At 37.6% G+C, this 20,963-nt stretch overlaps 1 protein-coding gene and 1 pseudogene across 1 annotated transcript; both read left to right on the top strand.

Annotated features, from left to right (window-relative positions):
- The first annotated feature begins 3,382 nt into the window (after window positions 1-3,382).
- On the top strand, window positions 3,383-5,001 carry LOC146954547 (uncharacterized; annotated as a pseudogene).
- Window positions 5,002-8,379: 3,378 nt separating this feature from the next.
- LOC146954546 (Rho guanine nucleotide exchange factor) lies at window positions 8,380-10,761 on the top strand. Its single transcript, XM_085758124.1, has 2 exons — window positions 8,380-9,575; window positions 10,317-10,761. The coding sequence occupies exons 1-2, from the start codon at window positions 8,767-8,769 to the stop codon at window positions 10,555-10,557; spliced, it is 1,050 nt and encodes a 349-aa protein (XP_085614250.1). The 5' UTR covers window positions 8,380-8,766; the 3' UTR covers window positions 10,558-10,761.
- Window positions 10,762-20,963: the final 10,202 nt, after the last annotated feature.

Genomic DNA, 20,963 nt, shown 5'->3' with positions numbered 1-20,963 from the left:
GATTTGATAATATATATGAGATAATGACTGAGAGATGTCTTGGTCAATGTATTATTTGTGATACAATTGTATAAAGAGAAATATATATATCGAAGGGGGATGGATAATGTCTAATACAAAAAATTGAAAGTGATGGTAACCCAACATAGATTGTGAAAATTCACAAGGCTATGTTCATATGGATAAAAACAAGTCACTTCTCAATTTGATGAGACACTTTCCAATTTAAATTTTGACAGTTCATCCATATCGTGTTGGATAATGTATACTGCGTTTGAAGTTAAGTTTATACTCTTAATAAATCTATAGCTCATATATTTGAGTGGTGTGCTTGACTGTGGTGTACACTTGATAGATTTACCTATTTGAGTGTTGGAAGTGAGGCTGCTTCTATGAAAGCTTGGGCAAACATTCTAGAGCCACTCATGAAATCCAGGCATAGGTGCAAGGACAAAATGCACCACACCTATTTGAACAACTTTGGACGAGAGGTCAAATATGAGTGATGAGGTTACTGATTCATATACAGAATGAGGTTCATAGAGGTTATAATCTCACCGACATTCTAGTGGATCAAATTTCATTTGCTCCATGCACTAGTTCATAGTCCTGAAGATACTAGTGCTTATGCATTGATTTTTCACGCTCTTGGGAACATCTAAAACTTTAAAATAAATTGTGGGGGATTGTTGAAATTTTAGTTTATAATTTATTTTCAAGTTAATTATTAATTAATTAGTTTACTTTTAACTTGGTCATATTAATAAAGTTGCATACGGTTCTGTTTTGCTTAGTCAATACACGTTACGTTTTCAATCCTATTTACTTGGTCATAATGCTAACAACCCGTTACCAATTGTTTTAAATATACAAATAAGTTGAGGTCTTGGGGGATATAGAGGAGAGTTTACAATTATCTTCTTACTGGTTAGTATACCTATAAACATGTCATAGTTAAATACAGAGAGAATTAAGTTCTCATGAGCATCCAAAAGTCGTTCCTAAGACCTTGCTAATTCATGTGTGATGCTAGCATGAAGTGACTGTTGTATCCTGAAGAATACAAGCTATGAGGCCAACTTCCGTGGCGGCGAAATACTTTTAAACCCAATGCATTTTGCACACCTTTGTCAAAAGCGATAAGTTTATTTCTCCCTAATTTATTTTGTTTAGAGTTATATTAATTTGATATTGATATTTATCACTTTATAATAATTCTAGGTCTAATTTTTCCTACAAATTGTGATTCGAATAATTTTTCTTCCTTTAATCTCAGTTTTGCAGGATTCAAATCATTTTCTATATAGATAAAAATCAATCGATTTCAAAGTCATTCAAATATATCCCTATAAAAATAAAAATGATTCGAATCATTTTGATTAAAAAATCATCCGGAGTTTTGTGATTCAAAACAATCTTCATACGGGGATTAATGATTGGAACCACTATTCATGTGCATCAAATCAATCTTTATCGTAATCCTGAATTTAAATTTTCACTAATAATTCGAATCATTAAAATTTTGAATTGAATCATAGGTGCGTTTTTGTTTTTTTTCCTTACACTTGTTCCTATCTATCTCAACATATATTTGCCTCTACTCACTTTTTCACTTTCGTGAATCAATTTCAAAAACACTCTCTGAAAGCTTTTCACTCTCTCTTTCTACAAATGCTTGTTCAATCATTTTTTTTCAAGGATCATAGTAGGAATTGAGATCTAGTTTGACGGGGTGCTATAGGTTTTTGTAACTTTTGGTTTCTCCCAAGGATCTTGATATGGAATCATGCAAAACCTTAATATTTTAGTATGTTAGTCGTTTTCGATAAAATAACAAAAAATATTAAAAAACCTTTTGAAAATGATCTTGAATCTGGATTCAATTTTTATTAAAGAAAAATAAACATAAACAATATGTAACTATTTTTAGCAATTGATCGTCAACTAATTAATGTGTGAACACAAACAATATATATTTATATTGAACAATTTTATGATTATCATTCAAACCATAATAATGCATAAAACATAATTTTAATATGATTGGATAATCTTAAGATTCAACGACATATTATCTTTAAGGAGTAGCCGTATAATGTATCAATTTAGCTTTGATACCAATTGTTGTAATTTTAACATAAACCTTAATCATGGATACAAAGCATAACATATCATACACTGAAACATGCATGTGTCAGTGTCATGGTTGGACCGAATGCTTGCTTTCACATCGAGAAGAAACAATGTAGGAAGTGGCACTGCACTCTTAGTGATAGTGTGTTTGTGTTTTTGTGTGTGTATAGACACACACACATACATACTAGGAGTCAGGAGAACTAAAAGAATGACCTAATCCATCACGAGTCATTCCAAATACAACGTAATGCAATATTCATTTATATGTTTATTCAAATTAATTGCAATAATCATTTAGTAATTAATGACATAACATTTAATATTTTATTTGATTCAATTAAAGTTTTCTATGAAATTCAAAAAATTACTATCATCAAATTGCTATTATTATTATTATTATTATTATTATTATTATTATTATTATTATTATTATTATTATTATTATTATTATTATTATTATTATTATTATTATTATTATTATTATTATTATTATTATTATATTTATACTTACTTTTTCATTATCCCAATTATACTGTTTTTTTTATGAAATTTTGATTTGGATTAAAACTAAAAATATTAATGTTTGTTGCTTTGCATTGAATTGGTCCACCAATTGCATCTCTTTTTGAATTGAGATCCACCGATTGGCTTTGTTAATTTAACTCAATTTGATTATTCAAGTGTTTGGGGAGACTTGCGATTGAGAGAACTTGTTGATCGGCGATAAGGTTCTGCTCAACTTCTGTTTCCTATTTTTTCCTGTTGCACATTGTTCTCTCACTCAGTCTTGTCACAATTCCCTTACCTGGTTCTTCGATTTGAGTTCGCGCAGTAGCATTAGTGTCCTTCGACATTACAAAAACAGAGACACGCAATACTCATTCCTAGAACTAGGTCTGGTGAAGCGTAGGCAAGCCTTTGATGGCATACACGTGCCCCTGGCCGTGTGTGTCTGACACCGTATCTACAACAATTGTGCAAGCACATGCACCACCACCAAAATCATTTGCAGCGGCATTGACATGACAAAATTCGAATGATGATAGGCCGTTCCCAACGCCTTGCATCAAAGGCGATGCATTGAGTATCCTAATTGGCCAAGATGAATACCACCGGGGTGTGGAGGAGTGCAAGAATGCGTTACAGGCGAGATTGACATTGAACAAATTAAGGGGACAAACCGTATTCTGCACGTGACTTGAGTTCCAAATTAGGCAGGATTTGGAAAACAAAGGCTATCTGGAAAATGGTACCACTCGGCAGAGGTTACTATGACTTCCATTTTGATTTGGATGATGATTTACACAAAATATGGGCAGCAGGCACCATCAATCTTAAGCCGGGTTTGTTACGACTGTCTCAGTGGACCAAGGACTTCAACTATCACTATCAGAAGCAGACACATGTATCAATATGGATTCGCTTGGTTGAGCTACCACAAGAGTATTGGTGGGAGAGAACTTTGAAGGAAATCGCAAGTGCGGTTGGCACTCCTATTGACCTTGATGGCCCCACACGTAACCGTACCTTTGTTCACTATACCCGCATTTTAGTTGACATTGATTTATCAAAAAGGGCATATGACGAAATTCTTGTCGAGCGGGATGGTTTTGCTTTCAAAGTGGAAGTTCAATATGAAAGGAGACCTATATTTTTCCATCATTGCTATTCTATTGGACACAATGTCACCACTTGTAGGTGGCTGCACCCGCAGACAGCAAAGGAAAAGAATGATCATAGGAAACAACCTATTGTAGCCGAAGTTGTTCCCCTCCCTAAGCAATCACGACAACATGGTGATGTGGGGGCCTCAACTTCGGCGAATGGAGCTAATTGGACATGGGTCCCGGCTCCTATTACCTCCACAGTTACTACTACCCAGAGGGTCACGACTCCTTCTCATTTGACAACACTGGCTACGATTCCTATTGTTTCTTCTACAACAGCTGCTACTAATCAAATTATGCCGGTACCTATTGTTACATCAACAGTGGCTACTTCTCAAACAGACGTGTCCATGCCGTCTTTGTCGTCAAACTCTTTCAGCTTTCCATTACACAATGTGTTTGACAGAATTTCTCCTGAGGAGCTGCCACATGTTACGCCAGTGTTAGAGGTTGTTTCCCCTGTTGCGCACGATGACGTGCATTCTGAGAGAGCGGAGCGGTTGCATCAGACATCGTGGGAGGATTTGGAGAACCCCATGGAGGACGATGTTACTGTTACGCTTTCTGATGATGTGGAACACAATCATTCGATCCCGCGGGAGCTGGTGGAGAGTCCCAAGGGTTCCCATGAGCATATGTATCACATTCATCCCCTGTTAATAATATTGAGGTGCACGAGGTGTCTGTAGAATCGGCTCAGGTTCAGATAGATACGATTGTTGAGCATGTTGATGTGCATTCTGATTCACGCGGTTCTTTCGTTTTACCTGTGGTTATTGAACAACCCCTTACTGAAAATGTTAGCATGCCCATGACAATTCAAGAGGAGCAAGTGGTTGCTAGTTTACAACAACAAGAAGTTCATCCCAGCAAAAATATTCATCACGGTTTAGACTTATGGGAAAGAGTTCGTGAATATGACAAAAGATCAGCTGATGAAGATTTCACGCCGGTCCTAACTAGGACGCAAAAACAGAAACATAAATTGCAACTAGTCTTGCCGAAGCAGCCTCCTAAAACTCGTGCTCGGAATGATCCTCATTCGACTGATCAATGAATTTTCTCTATTGGAATGTTAGAGGTATTGGTGATTCTGATACTCGGATTGCTTTAAAGAATTTATATCTATCTCATAATCCTTTGCTTACTCTTCTAGAGGATTTGAAGGTTGATTTCTTTAGGGATAATTGTGGTTTACCTAACTACAGATTTCCATAATCTGTTTTTTGGTTGTTTTTATTTCTGCTTTTTTTTCCTTTCTGCTTTCTTTTGAGGGTTTTGGCCTAGTCCCCCTCCTTTGTAATTATTTTTCCCCCTTTTTTAATAAAATTTCTTGAGTTTGACGGGATAGGATGGAGGCTTCTCGGGGTGCCATCCTAGTTGGGATGTCGAAGTTGCCTCTTAATGCCTGTCCTCTCTCCTTGCTTAAAAAAAAAGTTATAACAAATCAAACTAATCATGATTATTTATTTCAATGACACCAACAATATAACAAAAAAAATCTAAATTATTTTTTTAATGATACCAACAAGGATCTTTATTATACTAAAAGTTGTTTAAGGGCATAATTGGGATAATGAAAAAGTAAGTATAAATATATTCATCTAATTTGTTACACTTTTTAAATGATAAAAGAAAAATAAACCAAACATATATATATATATATATATATATATATATATATATAATATTCTCATATCGTGTTTGTTACATTTTTTTAATGTTTAAATTTATTCTTAGTTATTTGTTACTTGTTACATTTTTTTAATGTTTAAATTTATTCTTAGTTATTTGTTACATGTGCTATTTGTATTCAAAATTGATGTCATTTTTGGAAAGAGAAAAAGCAATCCAGAAGAGCTGAAAAAGGTTATTTTCTTTATATATAGTATATATTATTTTTATCATCATCATCATCATCATCATGATTATTATTATTACTATTATTATTATTATTATTATTATTATTATTATTATTATTATTATTATTATTATTATTATTATTATTATTATATCATAGTCTAAATATTATAATTAAACATTCGTGGTAATAATAAAACAAACAAAACATTCAATGAATGTTCCATTAAAAAAACATTCAATGAATGTTATAATATATATTAAAATGAAAAATTAACTTAGAAAGTTGAATGAATTTATCCTTCGAAAAAAAGTTGAATGAATTTATGTTCATGAAAATATCCGGTCAAACTTTCAAAAAAATAAATAAATATGTAGTCAAATATTATATGTTGAATATGTGTATTTGGAAGGCTTTGGTGAAACTTATAAAAATTAACATGGAAGGCTTTGAACGTTGTTGAATTCATTTTACATATCTTTCCAAATGTTATCATTTTTTTATTCAAATATATTTTTGCAACATAAATTATTTTTTTGACTAAAGCATACAAATATTATTGCTACTATATTAATTATAAATATATTGTTTTTTAATATTTGATCTTTTAGCATATTTTTCTTTTTTTTTTTTTTTTTTTGAACAAATCAAAATGGAATATATTGCTCAAAAGAGAGGTGGTTCACCCCGCACAAGGTGTGCTAAAGTGATGAAACACCCAAAGTCTGATACAAACTACGGGCACCTAACAACAATGCCCGCACCAAAGGAAAAAAAAATTAAAAATTACATGATACCCATACAAAATAGTGGGTATCTCCACCAGTCATGAAAACCAAAAGAAATAGTAACAACATTTGAAGAAAGCCATAAGAAGGAGTTTAGCTTCACCCTTTCAACAATGCTGAGAGGATCACTAACCGTACTTTTGAATACACTGTTATTTCTCTCCTTCCAGATTGCCCAAATACAAGCCAACCAAATAACCTTCAAGTAGACATGAGATGCTCGTGGCAAACCTGCCAAATTAATAAACTGAACGAAATGTTGTTTTACCGAACCATGAAACACACAAGGGATACCTAGCCAATGACACACTAGGTACCAAACTTTCCCAAAGACAGTACACCCAATGAAAAGATGATCCACCGTCTCAGGTACACCACACCCCCCAACACATAGAATGTCAGCAGTCTGTAACACTTGACGACGCACCAAATTTGCTCTAGTAGGAACTCTATCTTGGAGAAGGCGCCAAGCAAACACAGACACCTTGGTAGGAACACATTTGTGCCACACATCAAGCCCGGCGCCGGTAGATACTTGAACCGCCGAATTAGTTAAGAAACAATAAGTCCCCTTAACCGTATAGCCATGGATTGGGTCGAGTAACCACCGCCACTGATCCTGGATATTATCCTGCAAAACAATATTATTTAACAGAGTAACACACTCCCTCACACCATCCTCCTCCCAAGCCAATAAACGACGCCTCCACACCCAACCACCTCCTCCCTCCTCCCACCCTGCTCTCGCCATATCCTCCACCGTACACTCCTTATGAACAGCTAACTCGTAAAGGCGGCTAAACTGAATTTTTAAAGGAACTCCACCTAACCAGTTATCTGTCCAAAAGAAAGTATTCCTACCGTTACCTATCACCCGCCTAATGTTGTCATCAAACCACCTTCCAACCTCTAACCCACTTCCTTCCCTTACATTACAAATCATTCTCCACCACCTAGATGAATGTCGTCCCCCCTCCTGTAACCGACCTCCAACTTCCCCATACCGTGCCTTTAAGACACGATACCACAACCCATCCTTGTCCAGCAACATCCTCCAGCACCACTTACCTAATAAAGAAAAATTAAATTCCCCTAACCTCCGAACCCCCAAACCACCTCTAATCATAGGTAAACATACAGAATCCCATTTAATCCAAGCAATTTTTTTAGAGACCTCACACCCACCCCAAAAATTTTTTTTAAAAATAGATTCGATAGAGGAGATTATACCTGTAGGTGCCTTGAAGAAGGAAAGAAAGTAAACCGGAAGAGAAGACAGGACAGACTTCAAAAGAACCAGACGACCACCAGAAGATAGATATTTATTGTTCCATGACGACAATCTAGCAGTAATACGATCCAGCACAGGTTTCCAAAAACAAAGTTTCCTATCATCACCTCCAATAGGTAACCCCAGATACACAAAAGGCAATAAACCATTTTTACAATTCAACACTGCAGCCGCTTCTGATAACCATGTTGTGGAAATGTTTACACCCGTCAGCATACTTTTATTAAAATTTACCTTCAACCCCGAAACCTCCTCAAGAAGAAGCAAAACAGCCCTAATCGTGCGGACATTCAACCAACTTTTTCCACCAATAATAAGAGTATCATCCGCAAACTGAAGATGAGACAACCTAACCTCCCCTTGAGATCCTACACCATACGGCTGAAAAATATTATTAGACACAGAAGCCTTCATCAGAACGTCAAAACCCTCCGCCGCCAATAAGAATAAAAATGGCGAAAGAGGATCCCCTTGGCGAAGTCCCCTCTGAATAGGAAACTCCTCCGTCGGACACCCGTTAACAAGGACCGCAGCTGTAGCTGTTCCAATACATTCCATAATCCATTTTCTCCAAAGAGTTGGAAAATTCCATAATCCCTTTAGCATATTTTTCTATAACAATAATATTCGAAAAACTATCCCCTGAATAAAGAAAACACATAAAATAAAATCTAAATGAATTGCAAAATTGTTACAATTTTAAAAGAAATAACAAAAATAAAAACTGGGAAAAAAATTAGAAAAGAAATTTTAATGTATTTTAGAATAAATTCATACTTAGAAAAATATTACCATTATTACAATAAAAATATTATCGCTAACAATTTACCTTTCAAAGATTACTAAAAAAAAATTAATTTAAAAAAATTAGTCAAAACAATTTATTTTTTAGAAAAGAATTAAAAAAAAAATTATTTTAAAAATACCACAACTTTATAAATCATAGCTATCAATCTTCATAATCATCACCACAACCACCATCATCTTCATCATCATCATTATCATCATCACCTTCATCTAAAAATGTCTTCTATTGTACCATCAATTCCTTCAAATCCACTCCCAAATTTCACTGTGATTGTGACCAAAGAAGAGTTTAATTTGTTTTATAGTGTTGATCGACAACTCTTCACTCGTTTGCTGGTCGCGCTTGATCGTGAGATCTCTCAGTCAATAAATGTAATGGCCTTCCTCATGTGGCTTGAGAGGAAATCCAAATACTATAATTTAGTAGCAAAGATTCTTCAACAATGGTCGGATGTTATGCTTGGCAACCTTGCTGACGAGGCTGTTGTCATTCTGAATTGCATTGGGAGTTCTCATTACCCTAGCACTTTCGTAGGCAAATCGAAGTTGCCCTTGATTCAACACATATGTCGTTTCAATGTGACGCTCGAGTTTTTCCATGAAAAACGCCTCGAAGTGATCACTGGTGTCACCAAGATCATCAATGATGTATGCGTTAGAACTTTTACAGATGTTATTGAAAAAGTGAATCATGATAGGACTATGAAAGAGCAAGATTTATATCTTGCAAATATTTATGGGGATGTTAATATTGCTACCCACATTCAATCTAATATGGTGCCTTTTTCTCCTAATGTTATTCCAATGATGGAACAACAAATAGATGTGCCACAAGTTAATGAAATTTTGGCAAATTTAAATTTAGATGATATTTATATTGCTGATACTGGAATTGTTACTTCTACTGGTAATGGTGATGATACGAGGAAGGAGATTAAGAAGCTAGTTGATGATAGGACCCTCTTCATGACATTTTCTAAAGGCTATCCTATTTCTGAGAATGAAATTAGAGAATTCTTCACAAGGTACTCTTTTTCATTTTTTACTTGTTTATTAACCTCCTTTGTCTCTTTCTCACACACACGCTCACACTGATATATATATATATATATATATATATATATATATATATATGTGTGTGTGTGTGTGTGTGTGTGTGTGTGATTTACTTCGTTTTGAAATTTTATTAACAATATATTAACTTTATTCTTTTACTGTTAATTCCGGATATATATGAAGTAGACGGCAAAGGATAAGAATCTCAGTGGGGTGTCAACCTAGTTAGGATGTCTCTGGGCTCCTTGATGTCTACTCTACTTCTTGCCTTATCCAAAAAAAATTCCGGATATAAGTGCTTATTTTACTGATTATTTATTTATATATAAATTTTAGTGCTTATATTTATTTAGTTTTATTTTATGTATAATATATATGAATTTTCTATTTTCTGAAAATTTAATATAATAAAAATACACATTGTTGTTTTGGTCAACTAGCTTAGTGGTTAGAAATGCACTTTTTAAAAGTGAATAAATAGAGTGTCCGAGGTTCGAACCATACTCCCTGCATATATTATGCAATGTTCGTGTCAACTGAGCTAAGCTCAAGGGACACACACATTGTTTTTTACTTTGTTAATTTATAATCAATATCACATTTTATAAAGCAGCTAACTCTATGTTTTTCTTTATCATATTATTCTCCTATTAATCATCTCCTGATTTATTTCCTAATTTTTTTTTTACTTGTGTTTGTTGTCCAAACAGGAAATTTGGAAATATCATTGACAACCTGATAATGCAAGAAGTGAATCCACCAAAGCAATCATTGTATGCTCGTCTTGTTGTTCGTCCTGAGGCTATGGATGTAATTGATCATTTCCTTGACTACAATTCAAGAATGAAATTCTCCATTAATGGAAAGCATGTTTGGGCTAGAAAATATATTCGCAAGCTACCACTTGCACAACCACTTCAAGTTGTTGGGACGTCTCAGTATTCTCCATGATGTTGTTTTGTAAAACTTCAATTTTGTTTCTTTGATGATTGTGATGTGATAGTAGAGTTTTGCTATCAAGATTGATCATGCTTTAATAATGTTTATGTTGCTGAATAATAACCATTTGTTTACAATAGAGTTGATGAACTTTCATGTCAGCAAACTTAATTACTGTTTGCATGTTATTTGGTTTCAAAAATTATCAATTTTGGTTTGTTACCTTTACTTTTCTTATTTATTTGTGATCTTTACCTATGGTTATTGCAGTACAATGCAATTATCACTGCTTACAATAATGACTATAGAAATTAGGGTTAATTATGTTTTTGGTCCCTACAAAATTGCGACCTTGTAAGTTTAGTCCTTACTTAATTTTAATAGCATTTTTAATCCCTACAAAAAAAAATTTACTTATAATTTTAGTCCCTGCTAAAATAAATTTTGTTTAATTATCCTTAAACTCTTAATTTTTTTAACGATTCTTTTTATACAAGTTTAGAACACTATGAATGGTTCATTTACTAAAATCTATAATTTTTTAACACGAAATAAATTAAATATGAATTTTTTAAAACGACAAACGTTTAATATATAAGTAACAAAAATATGGATGTAGAAATCAAATTTTTGCGATATTTTTTTCGGAGGACCTTTTAATAACGTTCTTAACACGCCTGTAAAAAATTGTTGAAAAACTTAAGAGTTTAAGCATAAATTAAAAAAAATTTGGATTGAGTAAGGACTAATATTGAGTGCAGAAATTTTTTGTAGGGATTAAAAATGCTATTAAAATTAAGTAAGGACTAAACTTACAAGGTCGCAATTTTGTAGGGACCAAAAACATAATTAACCCTAGAAATTATTGTTCGAATTTTAGTGTGATTTTACATTGTACATTTACTTACCTTCTAAGAAATATTTCTCCCAACTATCACCAAAACCTAACTCTGATTTTCTTCTGCGGACATAATGTCACATATAGAGCTGTCAAAACTGGCTACCCGGCCCACGATGGGCTAGCCCATGACGGGCTCGGGCTTTTGCGGGCCGGGACAAAAAGGCCCGAAAGATAAACGAGCTCAAAAATATTTGTCCAAGCCCGGCCCTTTGCGGGCTACGGGCTTTCGGGCTGGCCCGGTTACTTAAAACTTTGAATTTAAAAATAAAAAATTGCACTAAAAAATACCTACCGACAACTCAATTAGCGATTTACCAATGTTTTTTTATATATATAATATACTCAAGGAAAATTGAATTAAAAATGCCACAAGATATGCCAGCAAAATACAAAGAGGTTCAGCCGTAAACAAACACACAAAAGACCCAAAACAAAACTACCTTTGGCCAAGTAACGCAACAAACATCCCCAGTAAATCAAGTGACATAACTATATGCATTTTGTAACAGTTATTCAATATCAATGGTGTGTAGTTAACACTAGGTGACTGATGGATACTCGTTTGGGACACGGTGCATGCACTATCTTGCAATAACTATCTTGCAGCATATCCATTGACAATGGGAATTGTCGAAGATGTTATATGTGTGTGATCCATTATAGGAAATATGTTAGGTGGTGTTGGTGTAACAAACTTTTGAGAAGGATGAGACATTATCAATTGGGGTTTTATATTTTGTTGTATGTTTAGTTCAATTGTAAAACATTCTATTGAAATTTCAGTGTTTTTAAAGGCTATAGTTTATTGTATGACATTATCAAACGCTTTGAACTGTATTATCTTTTATTAAATTAAATAAATTTAAATGCCTGGGCTACAGATTTAGCAGCTTTTTTTACCTCTTGAAAGCATTTCCTGCGGATTTTCCTGCGTCATTTGCTGCGGAAATACCTGCGGATTAGTCGCAGTAAACATGCTTACGGGCAGGTAAAACTGACCAAACTTTAGCTGCGGATTTAATGACATTTCCTGTGGATATATTCGCAGGAAGCTTTCCTGCGGATCCAAAAATCCTCAGGAAACAATTACCCACGAAGGTATTAGCTGGGAACCAAAATCCTTGGCAAATTCCGCAGGAAACAGGTTTCCTGCGGAAATTTCAGTGTATTCCGCAGAAAATTCCGCAGGAAATTCGAGAGTTTCTAGTAGTGGCAAGCTGAAGTTATTATTTCTCCATTCACGGATACACCATTGTTGTTTAATTTATTCTTCAAGGATAAACCATTAGTTTATGTCAACACATAACATAAACTAATGGAAATACAAAGCAATAACATTGACAAAATTCATAACAGGGAGTTAATGTATCAGTATTTGGGTTGAGTTTAAGCAACACTCACTTTGTTTTTTTCTTTTTTTTGGACCTTGATGATGGTGGATAGTAGGAAATTATAATGTCAAAAAATAATTATAAATTAAACGGGTTACCCGCGGCCCGACCGAGCTAGCCCGCGACGGGCTCGAGCCTTAACGAGCTCGGGCTAAAAAGGCCCGGTTTTAAACGGGCCCAAATTTTTATGTCCAAGCCCTACGTTTTTCTGGCTTTTGCGGGCCGGCCCGTCCCGTTTTGACATCTCTACATGTACCAATACCATAACCCTACTTTCAAACCAACTAACAAGAACGTACCACAACTGCAAATTCAATGCAAATCCTTAAAAAACTTTCTCTCAAGATTTGGGAGAGTTTTGTGACATTCCACTTAGGCAACTTTCTCGACCTTCGACATATAAATGGAGATAGAATAGCCACCACAATATCATATGATAGGAGGGGGGATAGCTTTTTGGAAAGTTTTTTCGGAGTTTAATAAAAAGTGAGTTTAACGAAATTGGCTATTGGAAACGTGCTCGAACAATCACAACAACATACAAAAAGATAAATCTATGTGCAATAAGATTTAATCTAGAATTGAGAGATTCACGATACAAATCTTATATACAATCAAACTTTAATAAAACCTTGAACAATGTACAAACCTTTTAAACAATTTCAAACCAAACCTATATGAACAAAATTACTAAGCTATCAAATGAAAAACACAATACATGTGAAATAGAAGAATTGAATAGATTTTGCAATCAATTGATCTAAGCAAATTATTTGAAACCTAATTGAATGAAAAAAATCTAATGGAAAATGGTGTATGTGTGTTGATTATACCGATCTCAACATGGCTTTCCCTAAAGATGCATATCCTCTTCCTAACATAGATAAACTAGTTGATAATTCATCCAGTTATAAACTCTTGTCATTCATGGACGCCTACTCTGGGTACAATCAAATACCCATGGCCAAGCACGACGAAGAAAAAACTGCTTTCATGACTGAATCAGGGAACTATTACTACCGAGTAATGCCCTTTGGAATAAGAAACGCAAGAGCCACATATCAACGAATGATGAACAAAGTATACGACAAAAAAACTACTGGGCGACATTCTTGAGGTTTACGTGGACTATATGATCATAAAATCCAAAGAGGAGATCGATCATGCCGCCCATCTCAAACGAGTGTTCGAACAAACCAGAAAATACAACATGAGGTTAAATCATGAAAAGTGCACATTTGGGGTACAAGCGGGCAAATTCCTCAGTTTCTATCTAATAGAACGAGAAATCAAAGCCAATCTTGACAAATGCCTAGCATTTACGGAGTTCCCCACACCAAAATCCAAAAAGTACATTCGAACGCTTAACGAGATGCTAACCTCACTCTCTCGCTTCGTCGCCAAGTCCACTCAACATGCTCTCCCTTTCTTCAAACTTCCAAGGAAAGAAACAACATTTGAATGGACCGACAAATGTGAAAGTGCTCTAACGCACCTAAAAAATGCACGATCCCAACCGCCAGTGTTGGTTAGACCGGATCAAGGTAAAACATTATATCTCTTTGTCTCCTCTGATGCGGTCAGTGCCATCCTAATCAGAGAGACACAGGAGGGTTAGAAACCTACTTATTTCAACATCAAAGCCTTACTAGGGCCTGAAACGAGGTACCAAAGGATTGAAAAGGTGGCCCTCGCCCTAGTAACAACAGCTCGAAGGCTAAGACAATACTTTATGGCTCACACAATTGTGGTCAGGACCGATCAACCCATAAGATAAATCTTGGGTCGCCCAGATATCGCTGGAAGGATGATGAAGTGGTCGCTCGAATTATCTAAATTCGACATACACTACGAATCCCGGAAAGCACTAAAGGCACAAGTGTTCACTGACTTCATAGCCGAAATGACTTTCCTAGCTGAGGAAAAAAGGAGAAGGTATGTGGACCATCTTTGTCGATGGATCATCCAATTCCAAATGGAGCAGTGCCGGAATAATCGTCGAAAATGACGAAGGAATCATAATCGAATTGTCCTTAAGACTATCTTTTACAATGACAAGCAACACTGCGGAATACGAAGCCTTCCTGGAAGGATTACGGATCGCCAAAGATACGGGAGCTAGAATGGTCAAAATCTGTACAGATTCTCAACTCGTGGCCTCCCAAGTCACCGACGAATACCAACTCAGGGAAGAGCATCTGCGAGAGTACGCCCAGCTAGTATAAACCAAAATGAAAGAGTTCGACTTTGAAAAGGTGATACATGTTCCCTGCGAACAGAACGTTAGGGCAAACATTCTTTCAAAACTAGCAAGTACGTGAACCGTTAACAGAAACAAAACTGTAATTCAAGAAGTCCTTACAGAACCAAGCGTTCAAAGGTAAAAATCTCACCTCCTCGAAATCAATGTGATCTCTGAAATTTAGGACTGGCGAGGACTGCGCGGAGAACTCCCTTTGGATCCCTATGAAAGGACAAAGTTAAAACGAAGAGTCTGCTCGTTCACTTTAGTGGAAGGAACCTTATACAAAAGAGGTTTCATCACAACACTAATCAAGTGTCTCAGGCCAAACGAGGACCAAGAAGCTCTAGCCGAAACACGCGAATGTATTTGCGGGCAACATCTTGGCACCAAAGCCCTCGCCAAAAAGGTTTTACGAGCAGGAAACTTCTGGCCTACCATGCTGAAAGACGCAAATGACTACGTTACCTCGTGTGATAAGTGCCAAAGGCATGGGGATATGCATATCGCCCCTCAGCAGAACTTACATCACTAACTTCTCCTTGGTTGTTTGCATGATGGGGCATCCATTTTTGGGACCATTTCCTAAAGCTGTCGGACAGCTAAAATAATTAGTCGTGGCATTAGACTATTCTACTAAATGGATCAAAGTTGAGCCTCTAGCAAAAGTCACAGCCAAGAACGTACTTTGTTTCTTTAACAGAAACATCTTAGCAAGATTCGGAGCACCAGCGCTCGTAATTTCTGACAACAGAAGTCAGTTTAGTGATCACAGATTTTAGGACTACCTAAGAGATTTGAACATAAAACAAAGCTTCACCTTTGTTGAACATCCTCAAGCTAATGGCGCTGCTGAAGCACCGAACAAAGTAATTCTGAGAGGAATACGAAGAAGACTCGACAATGCCAAAACTAGTTGCATTGAGGAACTTCATATGGTCATCTGGGCTTATCGAACGACACCTCACTCTACTACGGGCGAGTCACCATTTCGACTCACGTATGGAACGAAAGCGGTCATCCCCATTGAGTTAAACGAACTCATCTGCGGACTGGCGCTGATACAGACTTCCAAGCCAATGCCGCAAACCTACGTGAGGATCTCGTGTTTGTCGATGAGATAAAGAGTGAAGCATGTCTAAGGGAACTAGCTCTAAAGCAAAACATAGTTGCCCGACACAACAAAAGGGTAATGAAATGAGAGTTTGAGGTCGGCGATATCGTCCTCCGAAGGAATCAGAAAGATTCTGAAGAAGGGAAAATCGTTGCCAACTGGGAGGGTCCTTACAGAATTCGAATGAAAATGAGGACGGGGCCTACAACCTTGATAACATTAGGAAAGGTCCAGTTCCTAGAACCTGGAACGTCGAGAAACTAAAGAGGTACTACAGTTAGAAGGCAACAAAGCTGAACAACTTATACGTGCTCAGTTTAGACTAACGAACTATACGCTCTCAAAGTGAGCATTTACAACGGAGGAAGAAATTCGTGCCACTATGAATCCTAAACTAATCTAAATGATAAATGACATCTAAGTACAAACAGATTTATTGACTCCTCAGTATGTTCGCTCACAGCTGCGACATCACTGCTCGACATTGTTAGGTAGAACCCCAGCTCGCGATGGGTGATTCATGCCTCAGGGCATTTAATTAAAATTAATTTTTCGTTTATCCACCGTTATACGTTCGGAACACAATTCTGAACACAGATTCAGATGAACAATCTCTTGGATGTGAAAAGCTTCTAAATATCCGACGTAAAAGTTAGAACTCTCACGCTCGGATCCCCCACGCAAAAATAACGCGCAAGTGTTCGTTTTTTTAAAAAAACAAAACAATACTTGGGGGAGGACGGGCACACCATTAATTCAAAACAACGAGTTAAAGCATTTGATCATTATGGCGGTCACAATCATCGCTAAAAACCCCAGTCATCACTTTACCCTAATAAAGCAACGACTGTCGGGGGTAGGCCCTCACCGCCACCATATCAAACCTACTGTTGATTCATTGCTCAGATTGATTACCAAGTAAGTCCTATAAGCATACATCTAAGTTAGGCAATAATACGAGCATACAGATCATTATTCTTAAAACATTCAAGGAAATAGATAGCTAAAAAACACTTAGGATTTAAAGCAAATTCTATGACGGAAAGCCTCACGCAACGAGCACTTGGATCACACATCACACTTGGAAATAAAACATACATTTTCAAGCAAACATGATAAAGAAACGAGCAAATAAAGCAAACCAAAATGTAAATTACAAAGTTTGGGTGCTAACCACGAAGGGGGCACAATGTCATTGGCACAAAGGCCGGTCACAGCAAAAAAATAAATTGTTCAGAAAAGAAATTACAAGGCCTCATCAACTTGGGCGTTATAAACATGCCCATCAACATTCATCTCAGCGAGGGGGGGGGGGGGGAACACGATAACTCCATCTTCAACCCACTTGAGTAAGCCGATCCCTTCAATGCACAACTCCACACCAGGGTTGACCACCTTCAACTGGGCGACATCATTGTCAAAACCATGCTTGGCAGCACCGACCAGGTTGGTCTCAAGATCCCCAATCCTGTCTAGCAAGCTGGAGCGATTCAAGACAAACATATTTGTGGGTTCATCCTCCTCAGGAAGGTTGGATTTGCAAAACTCCTCAAGAGATCTATTCTCTTCAACGAGCTTATCCCTGGCCAACCGCCTGCTCCAGAGCCTTCTAAGCATCCGCCACCTGTTTTTCCTGCAAAACAACCCGGCTGTCCTTCCCCTCTAACACTGTCTTTGCACTAGCCACTGATTCCTCTAGCTTGGATACCTTGGCCATCAGAGCGTCCCTCTCCTTCACCAGCACCTCATCCATGACTTCGCCCTCAGTCGAGGCGTTATTCACAACAACTGCTATTTCCATGGCCTTCATCGCAGGAATGATCCCTTCAGTCATTACTTTGCTCCGACCAGTAGCTGCAAGGTCCTGAATAACATTCAACTCTAGGTCACTCAGGCAGAGGGTCGAATGAGAATCGTACCGATCCGACTCGGACCAAACACTAGGCAGCTGGAAGTGAACCCATCTCCTTGTCGACCACTTAGAGTGGAATAACTTTAAAGGGAGAACCCATCTCCCTGTCGACCGCTTCCACCCTCTTCCTCTTGGCGGAGTTAGCAACATTTCCACCAACATGGTCATCATCGACTAGGTCCACCACCAGGCCGGAGGAAGAACCAGAAACCGCCCCAACTATATGGTTTCCCACTGAATGGACATCTTTCTTCTTGTTCCTCTCGGCCAACTTCTTGTTTGTCCTATTTACAAGCTCCTGGAGGTTCTGCAGTTTTCCTACAAACATAAAGTACAAAAAATATGTTAGATAGAAGGAGAAAAAGACAATAAAAAGGAAAGGGCAAGAAAGGTAAAACTATTGACCAGATCCATCGGATCCTCCGACAACATTAAGTCGTGGGTATTGATGAAACGAAGCCCGATGACCTCTTTTCCGCCCACACCCACCGACCTCGCAGACGTAAAGGCCCTCACATAAGCCCATAGCTTATCGTGAGCCACTTTCCCATCATCAGGCAGCGGAGCAAAGGTACAGCCAAAATTGCTCGTCTTGAAGTTATAATGGTTGCCACACGACTCTAGGGGGAAGTAGGGGACTCGAGCAGGGGCTTCGCCACCCTCCGCCAAGGGTTCTTCTACAGCCCGTGGAAGGTTATTGAGAACAGCTTCACTTTTCGGTTTCACCAAAAAGTAGCGCTCTTTAAAGCTCCCCACCTTCCCTGCAAAGCTGTTGAACATCTTCTCTTTTTGGCGGAAGGACACCCAGCCAGAACCACCTCCCCTATCTGCTCCCCGTTGACCGGTGAAAAGAGTGAAAAATAAGTGCTTGGAGGGGGCGATCTGGAGATGTTGACACACCAATTCGAATGCCCTTATAAAAGCATAAGAATTGGGGTGAATCTGAGGGGACATCTTCGTCCACCGAAAGACTTCCCGCTGGAAATCTGAGAATGGCAACCGGAAACCTATATATTTAAATACCACCTCGTACATATGGAAGGAGTGATTTGGGAAGTGTGAGCACACTCTATCCGAGGTACTCGGGAGCACCACCTCCCAATCTTCCCTCCTCCCTACAGAGCTGAAAGGGGTTTCCGCCGTCCCATCCGAAGCAAAAGAAGAGCCGATTTCCAACGGTTCGTCCCCCATCCAGGAGTTATTGGCCATAAGAAACCTGAAAGATAAGGAAAGGAAAAAGTGAATCTAATCATCAGATCCACACTTTATTCACCTATCAGATCGACCATGGCGAGGAAGGGATTGAACATCTTCGCAAATGATAACAAATCGAAGGGAAAAAGGCAAAAAGGTGATAACTTTCCACAAGAAAGGCAGCCTCGCGTCAAAAACCACCTTTCCTTTAACGGAGAAACCTCATTTTCCGGCAGCAACATGTCAAAAACTTATTAACTAAGTCATCACTCATCGCAGTGGTTTCTCATCAAAATACAACATCAAAACATAATCTAAGTCCTAAAACTCCTCGTACACAATGGAAACCACCAAAACAACGGTGGAAACCACCGTAACGGAGTAACCCTAAACTACTCATGCAAGATTACAGTTTTTTTAACAAAAACTACGATGATCAAATCAGTAAAATAGAGGAAGAATGCAGGAGAAACGAACATGTGTTAGAGTTGGTGAAGGACTAGACTTGAAGATGAAAGGTTGAAGGACCAAAATGCACTGGAACACTTGAAAGTAATATGAAGTTTTCTGGGTTGCTGAAAATGCGAAAATAATACAGTGTTTCCAAACATACGTTTGAAACTATTTATATTTTCCTCACAACCTTTTAGAAGACAGTGAGTGTGATCCGGTGCAGTCCTTCACATGCAACCATTCATTAGTAAAACGAAGCAATAGTCCAGATCACGCCTATCCACACATCCAACGGTTCTGATCAAATGCAGTTGATTCCCAAACGTCAGGATCAAATCAACGATTATGATAAAGCCTTGGGAACGTAAACCGAGATGCCCTCAGGGCACTAGGTACTCAAGTACTGTCATAGCCTTTACATGTGGCATCAAGGAACCAAAGGTCATGTCCCCTCAGTCTTGCCCCTGAGACATGGGTATTGATTACTGATGGACAAATGACCAACTCTCTGACGATGGAATCTTTTCACTCCACGGAAGTATGAATGAGTATATGGTATCCGAACACACCTCACTTATAAAAAACGTACTCATACCATATCATGTGACAGACACATCAGAAGGTTCAGCGAGCACTGTCATGTGCACATCGCCTTTAACCCTGATGTCGATATGATCGCCGATATGATAGGTCCCGAGGTATGTTCGCCCCTTTACCTGGTCGCTGTTGATAAAATCTTGTGAGACATTCCCATCGAGAACTATCTAGTTCCGTTGCGTACATGCCATAAGATAGCCATATCAAAGCGAGCATGCTTAAGATCCTGTCAGACTCGTTTCCATGAACGACATCGTTAACCCTGACATCAACATAATCGCCGATGTGATAGGTTCTGAGGTATATCCATAACTCCATCTATCTGGCCTACTCATAATAGAACTTGCAAGATGTCTCGTGGAGAGCAAACACTGTTCCATCACTAGCGTGCCGAGCAAGCTTCTACATTAACATGAGTACATCCCCCACATCATCTCCTTTATCAGGATATATGTTAAAGTCCTTATAAGGCCTCCGCGATCAGATCCCTCGCTCAGTCTTAAGTCAACACTCTTTACCAAGAGCCAAGACTTGGGGGGCTACCGTTCTGGATCGATCAGAGACCTAGGCCCAATCGCTTAGGCCCAATAACAAATCAAGCCCAAGTGCTACAT

This window comes from Medicago sativa, chromosome 1 (assembly GCF_051527215.1).
Source record: "Medicago sativa cultivar Bolivia chromosome 1, Bolivia_mono, whole genome shotgun sequence".
NCBI classification, from domain to species: domain Eukaryota; kingdom Viridiplantae; phylum Streptophyta; class Magnoliopsida; order Fabales; family Fabaceae; genus Medicago; species Medicago sativa.
This window is presented reverse-complemented; position numbering and strand designations above follow the sequence as displayed.